This window comes from Heterodontus francisci, chromosome 2 (genome assembly GCF_036365525.1).
Source record: "Heterodontus francisci isolate sHetFra1 chromosome 2, sHetFra1.hap1, whole genome shotgun sequence".
NCBI lineage: Eukaryota > Metazoa > Chordata > Chondrichthyes > Heterodontiformes > Heterodontidae > Heterodontus > Heterodontus francisci.
This window is the reverse complement of record NC_090372.1, coordinates 6,879,030-6,900,518: the sequence shown is the minus strand read 5'-3', so window position 1 is coordinate 6,900,518 and position 21,489 is coordinate 6,879,030. Positions and strand designations below refer to the sequence as shown.

The 21,489-nt window shown below is 42.8% G+C and overlaps 1 protein-coding gene across 3 annotated transcripts in view; it reads right to left on the bottom strand.

Annotated features, from left to right (window-relative positions):
- The window catches only part of LOC137381327 (cadherin-6-like), a 157,794-nt gene that overhangs the window by 18,580 nt on the left and 117,725 nt on the right, over positions 1-21,489 (bottom strand). For all 3 annotated transcript variants that reach the window (XM_068053737.1, XM_068053746.1, XM_068053756.1), the window contains exons 8-9: positions 5,451-5,587; positions 2,021-2,148 (exon numbers count right to left, since the gene is read on the bottom strand). In XM_068053737.1, the coding sequence (XP_067909838.1) occupies positions 2,021-2,148; positions 5,451-5,587 (265 nt within the window). The remainder of the gene's footprint in view (positions 1-2,020; positions 2,149-5,450; positions 5,588-21,489) is intronic.

Genomic DNA, 21,489 nt, shown 5'->3' with positions numbered 1-21,489 from the left:
TCCCATGTAATAAAACTGGGATTTGACTTGTTCAAATAAACCAATGGTCTTGATTATAGATAGATGGCATTATGTTCTGTGTTCAATGAAACACTGATAAACCCCAGGACTTGAGCACATGATCTAGACTAACATTTCAGTGCATTACTGAGGCACTGTTGCATTGTCAGAGTTTTCTTTTGGATGATATTTTAAACCGAGACCCTGTCAGCATATTCTAGTGTCTCAGATGCATGTAAAAGATCCCTGACAATAGGACACTAGGAACTAGGACCATTTAGCCCCTTGAGCCTGCTCCAACGGTCAATGAGATCTGTGACCTAACCCCTGTGCCTCTTATCCTGTAATACTTTTGGTAAATAAAAATCTATCAATCTCAGATTTATAAGTAATAATTGATCTGGCATCAACTGCCATTGGGGAGATGGTGGCGTAATGTCACTGGTCTAGTAATCCAGAGCCCAGGCTAATGCTCTGGGGACACAGGTTCAAATCCCACCACGGCAGATGGTGAGATCTGAATACAATTAATAAATCTGGAATTAAAAGCTAGTCTAATAGTGACCATGAAACCACTGCCAATTGTTGTAAACACCCACCTGGTTCACTAATGTCCTTTAGGGAAGGAAATCTGCTACATGTGACACAGCAATGTGGTTGACTCTTCAATGGCCTAACAACCCACTCAGTTCAAGGGCAATTAGGGATGGGCTTGGCCTTGCCAGTGATGCCCACGTCCCACAAAAAGAATTTTTAAAAATTGCAGAAGAGAGGGTCAAACTTCAACTACCCTTTGTTGTACTCTTCTGAGAAGAATTGGGGGAGTTCTCCCATTGAGATGGTTAACAATCATCCCTCAATCAACAATACCAGGAAGCAGATTAGCTGGTCATTCAATTCACTTTTATCTATTCATTTACAAGATGTGGGCATCACTGGCAAGGCCAGCATTTATTGGCCATCCTTAGTGCCCTTGAGAAGGTGGTGGTGAGTCACCTTTGTGAATATCACTGACTGATTTTCTAGGCCACTTCAGCAGGCAGTTAAGAAACAACCACATTCCTGTGTGTCACATATCAGCCAGACTGGGTAAGGGCAACAGATTTCTTTCCCTAAAGGGCATTAGTGAACCAGCTGGGTATTTGTGACAATCCAGTAGTTTCACAACCACCATTACTGATTGCTAGTTTTTTCATTCCTGAATTATTTAATTAATTTAATTTAAATTCCTCAGCTGCCATGGTAAGATTTGAACTCGGCGGGGGGGGGGGAGGGGGGAATTTTATGCTTTCCCCCGTGGCGAGTTTGGAGGTGGGGAGAGCATAAAATCAGGTGGGATGGTGATGTGGAGGGGTCCTGCCACCATCACGCCTCTGCCAAACTTTAATCCAGGGTGGGAAAGCCTGTGAACGGCCGTCCTGCCCTGCCGTCAATTGAGGCTCCTAACTGGCAAATAACCCCCAATTAAGGGCCTCTTCCTGCCACAGCCACAATTAGCCATGCAGAGGGCGGCCCTATCACCGCACAGGAAGCACGGCACGAAAAACCGTCACAACCTGAGCCTCAAATAAACAATGATGGCAACAAATTTATAGGCAAGTAAATTAAAATAAAGAAAATGGAACTCTTTTTCAGAATTTCTGCTTATATGTTACGACGCAAGATTTTTTTTTAAAGATTCAGTTTCCTCCAGTTCAATTACTAGCTGTTTCTTCTAGTTTCAGATAAAAGACAATTAAGCTTGGATTTGGGAATTTGTCATAGTGTTACCAAGACGGTTGGTTGTATGAGATTCAGCCATTACATTAAGGGGAAGTGGTGCGCAGATAGATTGGTAGCCTTAAAAAGTGCATGAAATAAGCAGTGTGAACTGCAAGGTGTGATTGAATAACCCTTACGGTTGTGCGGAAGTGCAGTGGGGTGTAGATGAGAAAAAGCAGCTTGGTGGGAGTGATGGGGTAGTCAAGTTACCTACTTCTGAATTTCAATCTACTACTCATCAACATTTAACGCAGTTTACCTGGCCAGCCTTGGCATTTTCACAGACAAAGGTCTCATAAACCCTGGGAAACTCTGGAGCATTGTCATTGACATCTAAAACCTTGATTAGAACTGGTACGCGGCTTGTTTGCCTTGAATTTTTCATAACTGCAAATAAACAAAAGTAAATATAATTCGAGATGGCCTACAATGTAGTTGAGGAAATGTCTAAGCATACCTAATCTGAGCATAATTCAGATGTGAGTCTATGTCTGAGTCACAGAAGGAATCCCAGCATATGTACCATTTCCATTCAATTTTATTACACTTGAACATAGGAAAAGGAGGAGGCCATTCAGCCCCTCAAGCCTTTTCCACCATTCAATTAGATTATGGCTGGCCTGTATCCAAACTCTAACCACCTGCCTTTGCTCCATATCCCTTAATACTCTTGGCTACCAAAAAACTATCGATCTCAGATTTGAAATTATTAATTGAACTAGCATCTATAGCTTTTTATGGGAGAGTTTAGCCAACCTTTGCATGAAGAAATATTTCCTAACTTCTGTCCGGAATGGCCTAGCTCTGATTTTAATGTTATGTCCCCTTGTCCTAGACTCCCCAAGGAGCAGAAAAATATTCTCTCCATCTACCCTATCAATTCCTTTCAAAGTCCTAAAAATTTCAGTCAAATCACCCCATAACTTTCTATATTCCAGGGAATATAAGACTAGTTTATGGAATCTCTCCTCATAAGCTAACCCTTGGAGCCCTGGTAACATTCTGGTGAATCTGCTCTACATCTCCTTCCAAGACCAACATATACTTTCTAAGATGCGGTGCCCAGAACTGTGCACAGTGCTCCAGATGTGGTCTAACCACCTGTCTATACCAGGGGTTTTAGTGGTACTCTTGTCAGCTTTTGATGGTTAGGTTACTTAGACGTATGAAGGGTGTATTGGCCATAATTTTCCAGAAACGCCTGCGGACTCCCGCAAAGACAACCCAAGGCGGCTGGAGGTCCCCTTATCAGAAATTATAGGGTCAGCTGAAATGAGGTGGAATCCCAGTGGAACCAAATGCTGGCCCAAATTTCCTGGTCTGACCCATGGAGAAATCAGGCTTTCAGCCCTCTCCAACCCCAGGAATTTCAGGGCCTCACTGTACCAGAGATGAAAAGTTAGTATACACAAGGTGATGGTTCATTAAAAATTAAATCCAAAACAACTCATTTACTACTTCGCGTTTCCCAAAGCAAAGAAAATTACATTGCGGATAGAGGCAGGATGATTTTTTTTAATGGAAATCTTGCACAACTGTGGATCTTTTAGTACTAGAACGGAATTCACTACTGCGCTGTCAAATTTATTGCTGTTGAATTCCTTAGATGGAATGCATGATCAGCTGCTGTCTGTTCAAAGGATGTAATCCATATCAGGAGTACAGTTTTTCTTGTGAAGGTGGTGAGGCTTGCTGTTGGATGGAACGTTAGTTGTTAATCATATGTGCCACTGCCGAGAGACCCAGCACTTTATCTCCAACTGGAAGATCAGCTGTTTCTGCCACTGATTTTACTGGAGGCAAGAGTTTAAACAATCAGCACTCTCCTCACTTGCCTGTGACTCTGTGCTGTGAATGGAGCAAGGCTTGAAGATGTAGAGGGCAGGTCAGCTGCAAACAGCCCCTGAAACTCAAAGAATGAAACTCATAGAAGAGTGCAAGCATCGTCATTGCACTCCTGTATTGCAATTTAGGCATCACCTCAAATTGTTCACATTGCTAGCAGCCAAATTATCTCCTAGCCAAATCTGGACATCAATTGACAATGGTAAGGCCTTAAGAATTAGAGATCAACTTTTATAGGGTGGAAAATGATGGGCAACAAGCCTGCAATTTCCTAATTCAGGTTCCCTGGCTCCAAGGCTCCATGCTGGGAATGTGCATTTTGGAAAATTTACACCCAAAACTCTTGATTTACACAGTCATCCAAATTCCAAGAATATTTCAGCCTTGAACCTTTTCCAAATCATCATTACTTATTTAGAGTAAGTTGGTCTCCCATTAAATTCATTAGAAATAAAAATCGTGAGAGATTTAAATCAGGCTGTCAATTGCCACCTATTTCTGCACTATTGCATAAAGTCAATATTACTGCCTGAGAGTCAAGATGAAATGCAACCTTCAGTTCAAACAGGGTTAGAGTATAATTAGGCTGGGGAATCTTGATACAATTCGCTCCCCATATTAAAGTCATATATTCTGTTCTTATTTTGTGTAATATTTTCAGTTTGGAACAATATATAAAGCTAAATGGCATAACTTGCAGCAATTTGGGAAACGGAAACATAGAGTTGACTGGAGTTTTTCTGCAGTGCAGACTGCAAAGCTGGAACTTACAGAACTAAGCACCACCACAGTGGGGAGCATGTAATCGCAGTGTGACAACTTTACGAAGAGATTCCATTACAAACGTGAACGCAAGAATTCATAAGGGAAAAAGTTAACATGAGGTTCACAGAGATGTAAGATGTTTCATATATAGATGAATAGTCACATTCAACTTTTCAGTCCTTTCCTCTTGGCTGGTATGTCTTTCTATCTTTCTCAATGAAATGTTGTCACTAGCCTTATTTAATATTTTAGTGCCACTATTCTATCATGCATGCTTAAAGCCAGTACACTTAAATGTTGTAGGTTAGGCTTTTTGGGCAATATTCTTAATTCATCACCACAAATTGTTCACGTTGCTAGCAGCAGTAGCAGTTACGTACCTTATAATTATCTCTCCAGACACAAGCCAAATCTGGAAGGATAGATTCTCAAGCTGTTTGATTGGATGCTTTTCACAATTCAATCAGACATGATAAGAACATTTCAGATATCATTCTTATGTTTTATTTCAATCCTACTAAAGATGCACTTAAAATATAGTGGCTTGAAAATTTCACAAGAGAACATTACTGAGGAATAATGCATCGACATAGCATTGGTGTTTTAGATAGGTTAAAACGTATATTTTTTTTAAGCTATTATGAATGCTCTGTTCTCTTTTTTCCTGAAGGAGTTGACTCATCAACAGTGCCCTGAAGTTACTGCAGACCTGTGTGGTTCAAGGTTTGGGATTATTGTGTCTGCCACAGAGGGCTCCCTATGTTCCAGGCTTCTATCACCACTTGTGTTGTCTTGCAGCCATTACAAACACAATAAGATCCCATTTATGTTGTATGACTGTTCCCTCTCCAGTGAGGTATGGGCCGCATCTCTTGGCAACCATTTTACCCAGGCTTAACCAGAAACTGGAAAGTTCCTCCTTCCTCACATGGAGGAGGATGCTTAAGAAAGGCAACTCTCACGCTAATGGACTCAATAACCCTCTGCTGCCCATGACTAATCTAAATAACTTAGGTAAAATAGAGGAACAAAGACTGAAACAAAACAGCAGCAATACCAAAGCTAAGTGAGACACTTACCTGTCTCGGTAGCTATGACTGTTATGTTATGCCACGGCATTTCTTCCCGGTCAAGCGGTTTTAATGTTACAATTGATCCATTGGCAGAGTTTACGTTGAAGTACCTGTCCAAATCGGTATGCCGATCGATTGAATAACTGAAAAAGTCAAATCAAAAAAACAATTTTTGTAACTTGTTCCCAGTTTCCAATTAAGTTCAAAAGATGGATATTTGTGGCCCATTTTCTTTGTTGACCCCTGATGCATCTCGAACACCTTTTCTGCAGGATGCCCATCCAGCAATTGGCTTCCTGACTGAATGTATTGCACGCGTCTACCAGCTAAGAGTATTTTGTAGTATCATTTCATGGTGTCTTTTTTGCCCCTGATTGGGAAAACTCTCCAATTACTGCCAATGCTTTTCTCTCACGCCATTAAGCCTTCTGTAAGTGCTCTTCTGTAACTGGCCCCTGGGAGGTGTCTTAGAATCATCTGGGGCAACTTGTGCTCCTATTTTCCCTCCCTCCCCTGTGAGGATGTAGCAAACATCCAACATGAGTAGTTGCTTCCATGGTGACTTAATCAAGATTGAGAACTTGTCTCATGAATAATTGTGGACATGAATCTTATGTCTTAACATTAGGCTCTCCTGTATAAGGGTACACTTAAAAAGATTAAAAATGTATTCTACAGCTCCACTGATATCTGAACAAGATTCTCCCATGAGAAACTGAGCTATACAGACAAGGAAAGGTTGGTCCTATCTTAAACCCTGGTCCATGCTGAATCATCTGGTCTCACCTAGGGAAGCAGCTGGGACACAACAAGTAGAATCATACCCATGCATTAAGGAGGGGAAAGTCTGTCAGCGCTCCTACTTCTAATCACTACATAGTGAATCCTGCTGCATGTGTACATGTGTGGAAATTGGGTGAAGACAAGATCAGTCGCGTTTGCCATGGCAACCCTTGAAGACAGATCAAGAATAGGCACCGGAGTAATGATGCAGAGACTTTGGTCTGAGTTTTCCCAGCCCATGGAAGAGGCTTTGGAAGAGGGGGCAGGGCAGTTTGGAAATTTACAACAACGCTCATCAGGTCAGCTCCACAAAGTCTTCCACCTCCATGAATTTTCCCAGGAGGTGGGCTCCCAGCAGTATCAGCTACCTGCAAGGCAGTGGCGGGTATTCGATGAAGGGACAATTAGCCGCTATTATTGGACACACTTGAAATTTTGCAAGCAGCGCATGGGCCCGCTGCTGTGTCCGCTCCCTGGCAGGTGAGGGCAGGTGGCCTCACAGTGACAAGCCACAGCCTCGTTACTTCTCAGGCTGTTGAAGGGCTCAGTGGCAGTAAATAGCAAGGCTGCTGTCTGTCCATACCGCAGCCTTGCCACTGAGTAATGAAATCGTGGAGACGGATGTCTCTTCCAATAGCCATATGCATTTTACTTATCATCTGCTCCACTGATGCTGATGCAGTGTCTCCTGGCCACTCCATCAGTCTGGAACATTATAGAGGGTCTCAATGTCCTGCGCTCCCGCCTCTGGAACCCGCCCACAGTAACTAATTGGACAGCAAATGCAGAGGCGGCCATTTAATTGATTGTAAAATGAGGCCGCCAGGCACACATCTGAAACACATGGGGTCAGGGTGCAGAAATAGCCCCGATGTTGGATTCCCAATGCCTGTGTGAAAATTCAGCCCATGAATTCCAATCGCACCATAGCAGCTGGGGAACTTAAATTTAATTAATTAAATACATTTGGAATAAAAAGCTTGTTTCAGCAACAGTGAATTTGAAATTATCGTATTGCCGTAAAAACCCATTTGGTTCACTGACATCCCTTAGGGAAGGAAATCTGCCGTCCTTACCTGGTCTGGCCTACATGTGACTCCAGACCCACAGCAATGTGGCTGACTTCTGTCCTCTGCAATGGCCTAGCAAGCCACTCAGTTATCAAGAGGGAGCTCACCACCGCCTTCTCAAGGGCAATTAAGGATGGGCAATAAATGCTGGCCTTGACAACAATGCCCACATCCCGAGAATGAATAAAAAAAAGAACTTGGGTGAGCACTAGGAACTGTGCAATTGTACCCCAGCAAGAAGTTAGTGCCTTCAGGAAAGGATAGGAGGGGAAAAAACTGTCAACAGAAATAAAATATAACGTGTTTGAACATAAAATAAAATGTGTTGAAACATAAATTTACAAAGATTTTTACTCCAGTGTGTGATGACAGTGAGTGGGAAGCAGCAACTTCCTCATGCTGTGAGTTCTGATACAAACCATCTGCCAGTGATGAAGTGCTAAATGCAGGAAAGATCATGATCATTCCTAAAAGGAGGGAGGGAAAAAAACTGGGAAAGTGAGTCATGTTTTATGCCATTCTCATGCACTTCCTAATGGTTCCTTATTGAGCAGCTTTTTCAGAAGGTTGGGAGTAGGTCTCCCAGCTATATTGTAAGTCAGGGAAATATACATGGCCTATTGAAATAAAATACATGAAAATTGGAGTTATGGGGTAATTTAGAAATGAGACCAATTTAAGAACATGCATTTAAAAGAGCACACGATACATGATGTACATTATTATTGTCTATGTGAACAAAGAGGAATTACACTTGAATCCTATCGATGGAATTGTCCTGCATTTCTCCAGTTACTCCCCCCATCTCTCCCAAGCCCTCTCCATGATATCAACCTCCTTCTCCTACAACCTAATTACAACTTAACTGACTCCACATTTTCTCTTCCTGTTTTCCTTATAAATGGACCCTTCTCCTCAAGACACTGTTCCCCTTCCCTTTCCAAACCACCATCATCAGTGTCTCCAAAGGCAAACCCTCAATCACCAATTCTTCACTTGCTATCATCCCATCTCCAAGTAGCCCGCTTAATCGGCATCCCATTCACAACCTTAAGCATTCATTCCCTTCACCACTGATGCACACTGGCAGCAGTGTGTACCATCCACAAGATGCACTGCAGCAACTCACCAAGACTCCTCGACAGCACCTTCCAAACCCCTGACCTCAACCAACTAGAAGGACAAGGGCAGCAGACGCATGGGAACACCACCACCTGCAAGTTCCCCTCCAAGTCACAAACCATCCTGACTTAGAAGTATATTACTGTTCCTTTACTGTTGCTCAGTCAAAAACCTGGAACTCCCTCCCTAACAGCACTGTGGGTGTACCTGCACCAGATGGACTGCAGTGGTTCAAGAAGGCGGCTCACCACCAACTTCTCAAGGGCAATTAGTGATGGGTGCAACAAATGCTGGCCTTGCCAGTGATGCTCACATCCCATGAAAGAATAAAAATGCCTCCTTTTTCTCTCTAAAGTCCTCCTTTGTGTTGCCTTCCAATTTTGTGTTCATTTCTCCTGCGGCTCTGTATTTTGAATCTTTACAATTAGATTTTCATCCCCTAACATGACTGAAAGAGTTCAGCATAGCTATGCTTCGTGACTGCGACCATGATGCATTATCCTTCCTTCTCCTTCTTTCGTCTTGACCTCTCTGCAGCCTTTGGCAGGTTCATTCACACCATCGTCCTCCTCTAAAACCTTTCCTCTGATCCTAGCCAAAGCATTTCCACCAATGGTTTCTCTTCCTGCATGGGGAGTCCAATAAGAATTCATCTTTGAGCCCCCAACACCCCCCCACATGCTGCTCCTTGATGTCATCTTTTGTAGTCATTGTGCCATGGAGGGAATTTGAAGACAAAGACAAGAATTCTGACATCAGTTCACTGAAATATAAAAACATCAGTGACTTTGGCACAGATAAGGTGGTGGGAGGACAGGACCCATATGGAGATGAAAACAAAGATTTGAGTGAGTGCTAGTTTGTGGACAGATGAAGGCAGAAAACCAGGAAGGAGAACGTTAGAGAAATCAAGCAGGTAAAAAAGGCTGGAGGTACCTTTGGGTCATGTGTAGTGGGGATGGGGAGTCTAGTCCCCTTTATTTGCCTCGCTCCTATCATCTGCACTGCTCATTTTGTTATAATCCCTCTCTTTCCAAGGACAGTCTCATTCCCATGAGTCCACTTTACAGTGTAGTCTCACTCTCAAGCATTCTGGCTCAACTCCTTATCATCCCTGCCTCACACGGATCCCTTGATTGAAATGATGTCACAGTTCCCCCTCTCCCTCTCTCTCTCTGCTTCCTTGCACCCCTCAAATGTATGTCTGATTGCCTGTTCCAATCATATCCAAATCTCTGTCTGATTCTCCCATTCACCTTATCTCCAATCTCTAACTAAAGCCCCATACACTCCCAAGTTGACCACAATCCCATGCACCCTGTCTACATGATGCTCCTGTCCCTCCTTGTTCATTGACCCCTCCCATTCTCTGCACTCCAGTTGAACCCCAACATACATACACATAACTGACCCCAATTTCTTGTTTTGTGGCTGACCGCCCACCTCATCTGTTGCGACTTCTCCTTTAGCTGACACTTCCTCCCGTCATGTGACCCGGAAGCAGCCCACAGTCATTAGTTTAAAGTGCTATATTCTCTGTACAGCACAAATCTCTTAATGGGGCATAGCTCTTTGAGGAAGAAATCATCTTTTTCAGCCCTTTTCAGGAGTGGTGTGACCTGAGCACAAAAGCAAGGAAACTCTTGGCTCAATGGAGTCCCTGGCAAAAAAAGGCCATCTGAAAGTTTTACATTTTTAGGAATGGGGTAGGTCGCTGACTGGAGTAAGCAGGCATGAGGCTTGAAATTAAAACGAAATATCTTTAAGGCAGATGTGGCAAGACAGACCACATTGGTAGACAGTGGGAAGAAGTGGAAGCCAAGGAACATGTGATAGGAGGTAAAAGTCCCAGGAACAGGCCAAGGAACAGGGATGTGAGGCTAAAGGTGCCAAAGAGTAGGGGTAGCTGAGAGACTGAGAACAGTGCAACCAATGGTAGGAGGCCTGCATTTGTTCACTGAAGTTTCAAAGTATGTTTTATGGGGAACATTGCAGATCTGTGATCAGATTAACATTGAAAATCTGATTTAAGTTCTGCCTACTGGTATCAAGGGAGATGTTACAGGGAAAATGTCACTGCTACTCTGGAAACTTTAACAAGAGAATCTCCAAATGGATGCTTGAATATGCGTGACCAATTTGAATGCATTAAAGACAAAATTCCCCACAGATACAGTCAGAAAACCTACTGCTTGCAAAGCCTTTGGTCATTTAATCTCTCCTACTTTCTACCTTATCAAAAATCTTCCTTTTTGTTCTTTTTCCTCCCTCCCCCAGCCTCTAGACATAAAACTGAAAGGTCAATGACTTGAAACGTTAACTCTGTTTCTCTCTCCATAGATGCTGCCAGACCTGCTGAGTATTTCTAGCATTTTCTGTTTTTATTTTAGATTTCCAGCATATCCAGTGTTTTGCATTTGCTTTAGCAAGCACGAGTCAGGGCGAGAACATGGGAGAATGACAACTGCAGTACATGAACTACCTTTACGTCCATTTAAATTTAACACCTTTGCCAGTGGAAGGACGAAGGATTTCAGGCAGTGGCAAGTTACTAATAACACAGTGATCAGTAACTCCACTTCTGTCAGTCTGTGGGGAAATCCCACCACATATTTGAGAACACGGTACAAGACTGTTAAGCAGCCAGATGGCTTTTTACAAGCATACTGAAAATGATCCTCCAGATAAGGTCTGGTTTTGTGGCTTTCCCTGGTGTCAGGAAGTGCAAAGAAAATTACACCAGACCGTAATCATAATCCTTTCAGCTGCAAAGCAATTTTCTATTATTAACCAGACAGACTATGACTCCTGTTTTACTGTGATCTGGATATGCTGTGGAGTTCACACCTCATTATGACACTTGGCTCCTGAGAGCTGTGTAATAATGAAGGTGCTGCCTTGCTGTCATGCTATCAGTGTTGTACAGGTACAAGTCCATCATGATTCATACTTCTGTTATTATCTTATAGTTGCCTGGAGTGATAGTGTCACAATGTAATTGCTTTCCCTTCCTGACTCCCCTAAACAGTCAGGCTGAGGCACTAAAGTGACTTTGAACTGATTTTTAAAAATGCTGAATGATGGATTCCCCCCCCACCCCACCCCCCCAAAGATAGGGGCTGACCGATCAATTTTCAAACTGGGCCTTAGTTCCAATAGGCCTTGGGCTGTGGCTTAGAACCTAGTGGGCCCGAACCACCTGACCTTGAGGAGGGAGGTTGATGAGATTGATTCCTGGGATGAGAGGGATTTGCCATGAGGAGAGATTGAGTAGAATGAGCCTATATTCTCCGGAGTTTAGAAGAATGAGGGATGATTGCATTGGAATGTATAAAATTCTTAGAGTGCTTGAGAGGGTAGATGCTGAGAGGCTGTTTCCCCTGGTTGGAGAGTCTAGAACTAGGGGTCATAGCCTCAGGATAAGGGGTTGGACATTTGGGACTGAGATGAGGAGGAATTTATTCATTTAGAGTGGTGTGAATGTTTGGAATTCTCGACTTCAGAGAGTTATGGATGCTCAGTTGTTGAATATATGAAAGACTGAAATCACTGGATTTTTGGGCACTAGGGAATCGAGGGATATGGGATCAGGTGGGAAAGTGAAGTTGAGGTAGACAGTCAGCCATTGAAAGGTGAAACAGGCTCAATGGACCGTATGGACTCCTGATCCTGTTTCTTATGAAGGAAGGTAGATTTCTGGACGGCAGCTGGAGCGACAGTGACTATGGGGCAGGAGGCTATTGCCCTTATCTTTGGGGAGCTATTAGCTGCTTCCACCAGGTGGAAAGGGGTGAACATTTTGCCCCGATGTTGACTTTTGGGGCAGTTGACTGCTCAGTTGAATTTGGCAGGGAAGCTATAGACGACAAACAGGGGTCCTGTTGCAGCCCTCCGCGCTTCGGCCTCAGGGAATGCCTGCCGGTGTCCCAGCCTGGCGATGCCTGTAACTAAGTACTTGTCGGGGATGCGTTGTTGAGGCAGGCTTGGCAGCATCCTGCAGGATGTTTTGTGGAGCCAGGAAGAGCGATCCTGGCTCAGCAAAAAACAAGTCAATTTTTCACATTTTTATTTCGTCATTTCCTGATCGGAATGCCAGCACACATGAGGGGATCAGTGGTGTCTCAAGCTCGGCCCATGCGTCCCTGGACAATTGCAATGGTGGCGATTCTAAAGCTGTTATTAAGACAACAATTCACATGGGAAGAGGTTCACTGCTTGCTTCAGGGTTACTGAGGTGGTACGATTTCCAACCTAATTTTTAAGCCTCATTGGTGGCAATTTTCCTAAGTGTGAACTCAGCCTCTCTCTACTCTCGAGAACAGCGTGACTGTAAGGTAAATCATTGAACAATGTGACTGTGCAAAGAATAACATCGAATTTTACAGCTTAGAAACAGGCCATTCAGCCCAATAGGTCTATCCCAGTGTTTATGCTAAACATGAGCCTCCTCCGATCCCTTTACATCTCACTCCATTAGCATATCCTTCAATTCCTTTCTCCCTCATGTACTTATCTAACTTTCCCTGAAATGCATCTTTGTTATTTGCCTTCACTACTCCATGTGGCAGCAAGTTCCAGATTCTCACTACTCTCTGAGTTAAAAAGTTTCTGCTGAATTACTTCTTGCATTTATTCGTGACCGTTCTATATTTGTGATCCGTAATTTTGGACTCGTCTAGAAGTGGAAATATCTTCTCTATATCTATTTAGCAAAATCCCTTCATAATTGTAAAGACCTCTATCAGGTTTACCTCCCAGTCTTATATAAAAACAAAATACTGTGGATACTGGAAATCCAAAATAAAAACGGAAAGTGCTGGAAATACTCAGTGGGTCTGGCAGCATCTGTGGAGACAGAAACAGAGTCAACATTTCGAATCAGGTAAGACTGTTCTTCAGAACAAGCGGCATATCCAACTTGAAATGTTAACTCTGTTTCTCTCTCCAAAGAAACTGCCAGACCCACTGAGTATTTTCAGCACTTCCTGTTTTTACCTCTCAGTCTTCCCCTTTTTTTTAGAGAAAAGAGCCCCAGCCTATTCAATGTTTTCTGATAGCTATAACTGATGGCCGGCACGGACACGATGGGCCAAAGGGCCTGTTTCTGTCCTGTATAACTCTACGACTCTATAACCTACCAGTAATGGTACCATTCTAGTAAATCTTTTTTGCACATTTTCCAGCGGCTCTAAATCCTTTTTATAATATGGAGCCCAGAACTGTTCACGTTGTGTCTAACCAAGATTTTACACAAGTTTAACACAAATTTTCTGCGTTTCAATTCTTTCTCTCCAGAACGTTTCGATGTTTATTTTCCAAGGAGCATGTGGCCTCCAATTTAAATATAGAATTCAGGAAACAAAAATGAGCTTGATTATTGTCATTACAACATTTAAAATTAGCCAAAACTGCCTCTTGAGCTTTAAATATATATCAATTGCTAAGGAGATGACAGTCTGATTAATTTCCACTCAAACCCTTTTTGAATGCTTGACTCAGTGTAAGACTAAAAATACAATGTATTTTCCAAGACTGCAGTATTGATCAAAACTCCATTTAACGAAAAATAGTGGATTAGGAATTCTAAATAACATCTATAAATTACATTGTGATAACATTTTAAAATTACCCTGTAATTTGGATGCAATTTTTACTGCATTGGTTAAGGCTCTTGTATGAAATTTGTACTGCAATGAAACCACACAGGAGGAATTTAATATAAATATGTGAAACATTGTGATAAAATAGCACTCAAGGGGAACTGAACTCAATAAATATAATAGTAGCACAAGATTTGATGGTATAACATATATTTTAATATTTAAACATATTATGATTCAAACTATTCTCTGCCTCCTATTTCAGTTATCCTGCATGTTTTTTTATTATTCATTCACCGGATGTGGGCAACACTGGCTAGGCCAGCATTTATTGCCCTTGGGAAGGTGGAGGTGAGCTGCCTTCTTGAACCGCTGCAGTCCTTGGGGTGTAGGTACACCCACAGTGCTGTTAGGAAGGGAGTTCCAGGATTCTGACCCAGCGACAGTGAAAGAACGGCAATATAGTTCTAAGTGAGGATAGAATGTGGCTTGGAGGGGAACTTGCAGGTGGTGGCATTCCCATGCATCCCTGCTGCCCTTGTCCTTCTAGGTGGTAGACCATGGATTTGGAAGGTGTTGTCGAAGAAGCCTTGGTGAGTCACTGCAGTGCATCTTGCAGATGGTACACACTGCTGCCACTGTGAGTCCGTCGTGAAGGGAGTGAATGTTGAAGGTGGTGGATGGGGTGCCAATCAAGCAGGCTGCTTTGTCTTGGATGGTGTCGAGCTTCTTGAGTGTTGTTGGAGCTGCACTCATCCAGGCAAGTGGACAGTATTCCATCACACTCCTGACTTCTGCCTTATAGATGGAGGACAGGCTTTGTGAAGACAGGAGGTGAGTTAATCGTTGCAGAATTCCCAGTCTCTGACCTGCTCTAGTCGCCACAGTATTTATGTGGCTGGTCCAGTTCAGTTTCTGGTCAATGGGAACTGCCAGGATGTTGATAGTGGAGGATTCAGCCCTGCTAATGCCATTGAACATCAAAGGGAGATGGTTAGAATCTCCCTTGTTTGAGACGGTGATTGCCTGGCACTTGTGTGGAGCGAATGTTACTTAATATCAGTGTGGACAGAGTTATTGAGACATATGTATATTTTTATTGTATATTGTGTACTTTTCTGATGCTTAAGCAAAAGGTCAGTTTATGAATCAGGAATGGCTTTTAACGTATTAGCTGTCAAAGTGAACTGGACCCAACCCAGTCTTTGTATTTATGTAAGAGGTAATGTGCTGTAACAACAACAACTTATATTTACATAGCACCTTTAACATGATAAAACATTCCAAGGAGCTTCACAGGAGCATTATAAAGCAAAATTAGACACTGAGCCACATAAGGAGATATTGGAGCAGATGGCCAAAAGCTTGGTCAAAGAAGTAGGTTTTAAGGAGTGACTTAAAGGAGGAAAGTGAGGTGGAGAGGTGGAGAGGTTTAGGGAGGGAACTCCAGAGCTTAGGGCCCAGGCAACTGAAGGCGCAGCCACCAGTGGTGGAGCAATTAAAATCAGGGATGCTCAAAAGGCCAGAATTAGAGGAGCACAGAGATCTTGGAGGGTTGTGGGGCTGGAGGAGATTACAGAGATAGGGAGGGGGTTCAAGGCCATGGAGGGATTTGAAAACAAGGATGAGAATTTTAAAATCAAGGTGTTGCTTAACCAGGAGCCAATGTAGATCAGCAAGCACGGGGGTGATGGTTGAACTGTACTTGATGTCTGTTAGGACACGGGCATTAAAGTTTTGAATGACCTCAAGTTTCCAGAGGATAGAATGTGGGAGGCTGACCAGGAGTACATTGGAATAGTTAAGTCTAGAGGTACCAAAGGAATGATTGAGGGTTTCAGCAGCAAATCAGTTGAGGTAGGGGCAGAGTCAGGCGATGTTACAAGCAAGGGCACAACCACTGGACTCACCACAAAGACAAATGTTTGCTCTAGCTCAGAGGGTAGTACTTTTGCCTCTGAGTCAGAAGGTTGTGGGTTTAAATCATGCTTCAGAGACTTGAGTATAAAATTGAGGCTGTGCTTGCTTTCAGCTAAGCCATTAAAGTGAGGCCCAGTCTGCCCTCTCCGATGGCTGTCAAAGGTCCCATGGCACTCTTTCAAAGAAGAGCAGAACTCTCACTGCTGTCCTAGCTAGCATTTAACACTAAAATAGATTATCTGGTCTTTTATTTAATTGCTGTTTGTGGGATCTTGCTGTGCACCAATTGGCTGCCACGTTTCCCACATTACAACCAATGACTACACTTCAAAGTATTTCATTGGCTGCAAAGCACTTTGGGACCTCTTGTGGGCCCTGAAAGGTGCTATATAAATGCAAGTCAATGTTTTTTTTTCCCCCAGAGATTTCTTTGAGCTAGTTGCAAGTGAAAGCATTTTCCATTTCTTCATCAAACTCCAAATTGTGCAGAACAGCAGTTCAGTAAACCTGCAGCGGCCAAAACGTGGAATTTTTGAGAGTACATTTTCTGATTTTATTTGGGGGTTGTGGGGAGTGGGGGTGGGGGGGGGGGGGCGGGGGTGGGGTTTGTTGTAAAGTAGCAAAGGTTCCAATTCACCTTGGTTTGATTGAAATGTTAACTATGGGTTTTCCGAGCTGATTGCACCAGCAGATGGCATTCAAACACTAGGTACTGACTTTTGCTATTTTAAATGGTATAATTAACCACAGCCCGAGTCAAGATGCAAAGCTCACAGATGGAAGATTCCGATTTTTGGCTATCTACTGTTAGCATCAATAGGTCAGGTATTGTGCAATGCAAATGTCCCAATAATATATCTTAACTCCAGCCTTAGAACAGCACTGCCCTCTACATTAGTGCAAATTTATCTATTTTCCATACTGGACAATCCTCTGGGCTCCCTGAGAAGTATATTTTCCTCTGCTCATCCTTGCAAATAAAAATTTTTTTGCATTTATATAGCACCTTTCATGAAGTACTTTTTTTTAAAGGGTAGTCACAGTTTTAATGCAGGAAACAGTAATGTGATAATGACCAGAGAAACTGTTTTTGTACGCTCCCTGCTTTATATTCAAATCTTTTCCATTCTACGTAGTGAAAGCAGAAAAATTACCCTTCATTGAATCATAGAATAGTATAGCACAGAAAGAGGCCATTCAGTCCACTGACTCTGTGCCAGAGTTTACGCATTTATGGCTATGGGCCTACGCTGGGTTGCAACTGCTCAGGATCATCTCACACAGGGGTACTTATAACTTTCAGAAAGAGGGCAAGTGAAATTCTCTTTCTAACAAACCAGACTAAATTTGAACTTTGCTCCCAGAGTGAAAAGGACAGTATGCCATCCCACGACACCATGCAGTCTCCCCCAGGGCCCAGCTTTCAACATGTCCTACCTCACTCTCTTAATTAGACCTTCTGCCACAGATTTCTAAAATCCTGGTAATAACCTTCATGCTTACTGAGCCACTAACACATGTTGTACCATCCCTACGGACTCCTCACTCCCTCTCACGAGCAAGCAAGAATCTGTCTGGGTGTCATCATTGGATACAACACTTGGCATGTTATTTTGCTATCTTGAAGGAATACTGATGATAATATTTAACCTCAAGTTACTGAAGATTATGAATCTCACTACCATGACTAGTAATAACCATTTATTTTAAGACCTGTGTCATTCTATGGTTTTATGTGGATGCATTAAACTGGTTTAAGATTTAGTCTGAAATCACAATTAAATTCATAATATAAAGATAAGCATAACCCACAGAATCTAAGGCCCACTCAGTGAATTATGATCACTTATTCTATCACAGATCGTTTGCTATTTTTTGTACCTATCATCAGAAACCTGAAAGTTTACCCTGACCACCATCTGTAAGGGCCCTACATTAAACAATCCTAGACAATCTCACTTCAGCTTCTAGTTGCCAAGGTTAACAGCATAAAACTAACCATTATTTGGCACACAAGATTGCTTAGGAAGTATCAAAAACAATCCTTGGTGCAGTAATATACTCTTTTGAGATTAGGGGTTAAAGGTGGCACATTGTTGAAGCAGAACAGAGAGAGCTTCACTCTTCAGTTGCATTTTCTGTAGTTCACCTGATAGCACACAATGCTGACAGTCAGAAGGTAATTCTCCAGCTTTGCACCAGCTGCATAAGCAGAGAGGAAGGTCCAGAGGTAGATCAGGAACACCAAGGGTGGGGGGGGGGGGGGGGGGTGTTGGGGTGGGGGTGGGGGGGAGAGAGAGAGAGAGAGAGAGAGAGAGAGAGATCAGGGACATTGAGAAGAGAGAGACCCTGAGAGTGAGACCACGGACATTGAGACATTGAGGGGAGAGAGAGATATAGAGACCTACAGAGAACTCTGAAAGCATATCATTGGAACCTTTCTGACTGTCTTTATGTACCTTGTGTTTGAGCCATTAGCCTTTACATTCTTGAAGTCTGTATTATGTGGGTTTCATTGGCTCTTAGTTGTGTATCACTTAACTAGGTCTGAATTCAGTGACTGAAAATCTGCAGCAACCAGCAGCTCAAGTGAAAAATAAATTCCACGCTTTGTGGCCTAATTGTACTTCACAAAGGAAGCTTTACACACAACTCACGGGTGCTTTCATTAATTCTACACACTCTGCTCTAATGCAAAGGGCTTGCAAAACGAAACGACTTTGCATCAGGATAAAAAGGCCTGTGCCAGTCAATAGGAGTCAGAGTCTCGTTTATTCTTACAATAGAATGTGCAGTCTTCATTGCAATGCATGACAGAATACTCAGCAGACAGCACTCAACCAGATTGCAGTAAACAGAAGGTATTACAAAATATTTGAAAGCCTGTTAGATATCACTCAAGGGTACAGCCACACTCCTACTCCACGCTGAGTGCAAGCACAGGCCTTTTGTACCATATGTGTGGCGATGCAAGTTATGTTTCAATGTAAATTTGAGGATTATTGATACATGCGCAAGGCAGTAGCACATTCAGCAGGTTACCAATGTTCCCTTTAAAATTTAGTTGGTATGCATGGCCCTCTACTTTCAGTGTGCAGTCCCTTTAAAATTTTTTGCGCAGCCACACTCATGCGCTATCACAGGACAAGGCCTGCGTGGCCAAGCACCCACTCAGCTTAGTGGGAGCACTGCAGGTTACCATGACATAATAAACTGAAAGTGAAGCTCAAGTAGGTTATTGGTCTTAGGTGTTACCCGTGGCTCAGTGGAAGGATGCTCACCCCTGAGTTACACTCCTTAGACTTGAGCACATAATTTAAGCTAACAGTTCCAGTGCAGTACTAAGGGAGTGCTGCACTGTTGGAGGTGCCGCCTTTCTGATGAAACATTAAGCCAAGGCCCCGTCTTCTCTTTCAAATGGATGTAAAGGATCCCATGGCACTAATTTGAAGAAGAGCAGGGGAGTTATCCCCAGTTTCCTGGTCAATATTTATCCTTCAACCAATATCAATAAATAACAGATCCAAAACTCTGCTGCCACGTCTTAACTTTCACCCAAGTCCCGTTCCCCTATTACCCCTGTGCTCGCCAACCTACATTGGCTCCTTGGCAAGCAATGTCTTGATTTTAAAATTCTCATATTTGTCTTCAAATCCCTCCATGGCCTCACCCCTCCCTATCTCTGTAATCTCCTCCAGCTCCAAAACCCTCCAAGATACCTACACTCTAATTCTGGCCTCTTGAGCATCCCCGATTTTAATCACGCCACAAATGGTGGCTGCCACTTCAGTTGTCTAAGCCCCAAGATCTGGAATACCCTCCCTATACCTCTCTGCCTCTCCACCTTGCTTTCCTCCTTTAAGGCACTCCCTAAAACCTACCTCTTTGACCAAGATTTTGGTCATCTGACCTAATATCTCCTTTTGTGGCTCAGTGTCGTATTTTGTTTTATAACTCTCCTGTGAAGCGCTTTGACATTTTATTATATTAAAGGTGCTATATCAATATAAGTTGTTGTTGTTCATTATCACATGGCTGTTTGTGGGAGTTTTCTGTGTGTATTTCCTACATTACAACAGTGACTACACTTCAAAAGGTACTTTATTGGTTGTAAAGCGCTTTGGGATGGCCTGATGTCATGAAAGGCACCATAGAAATGCAAATCTTTCTTTCTTCATTTCACCTGAGTTTACAATTCAACTGCATGATGCTTCTGGGATAAACTTTTTACATTTGTACCTATCTCTGTTCTCCAAAGAGATAGTCCAACTTCCTTCTGTTATAGCAATATCTTACCACATAAACAAAAATACTGGTCTCAGAGAAAATAAAGCAGTGGCATTCTAATATAACAAGTGTTTTTCACAGAGACTTAGAGAGGGCAAATTTATTAAGAGTGTTTTGAGGATGTAATTAGTAGGTAGGGTAGATAAGGGTGAACTAGTAGATGTAGTATACCTGGATTTCTGGAAGGTAGTTGATAAGGTGCCACACAAAAGGCAAATACACAAGATAAGGGTGCATTGAGTTGGGGGTAATATATTAGCATAGAGAGAGGATTGGTTAATGGACTAGAAGTAGAGAGTAGGGATAAACAGGGCATTTTCAAGTCGGGGTGCCTCAGCTATTTACAATCTATATTAATAACGAAGACACTGAGTAATGTATGTAAGTTTGCTGATGATACAAAGCTGGGAGGGAATGTAAGCTATGAGGAGGACACAAAGACTACAAAGAGATATAGAGAGGTTAAGTGAATGGGCAACAAGGTGGCAGATGGAGTATAATGTGGGGATGTGTGAGATTATTCACTTAGGTACTGTAACAAAAACTTATATTTACATAGCACCTTTAACATGATAAAACATCGCAAGGGGCTTCACAGGGAATGTTAAAAGCAAAATTAGACACTGAGCCACATAAGGAGATATTAGAGCAGATGATCAAAAGCTTGGTCAAGGGGATGGGTTTTAAGGAGCTTCTTAAAGGAAGAGAGGCATGCTGAGGTGGAGAGCTTTCAGGAGGGAATTCCAGAGCTTAGCTCCTAGGCACCTAGAGGCATGGCTGCCAATGATGACAGCGCAGAGATCTCAGAGGGTTGTGGGGCTGGAGAAGGTTACGGAGATAGGGAGGGGTGAGGTCATGGAGAAATTTGAAAAAAAGGATGAAAATTTTAAAATCGAGGCATTGCTGGATCAGAATTCAAAGTAGGCCAACAAGCACAGGGGTGATCAGTGAGTGGGATTTGCTGTAAGTTAGGATGTGGCAGCTGGGTTTTGTATGAGCTTAAGTTTATGGAAGATGGAAGATGGGAGGCTCTTCAGGTCTGCATTCAAATAGTCGTCTGGAGATAATAAAGGCATGGATGAGGGTTTCAGCAGCAATTGAGCTGGGGCCATCTCTACACCATAACGTTGCACCTCTCACTTAATGCTAACAACCTCATGCTCCACCCTCCCTAATCATCATCGATTGCCCACACTCTTACATACGTGCATTACCCTTGCACCTTACTCTCACATCTAATGTTTCAGTGCCCTGTATCTCCCT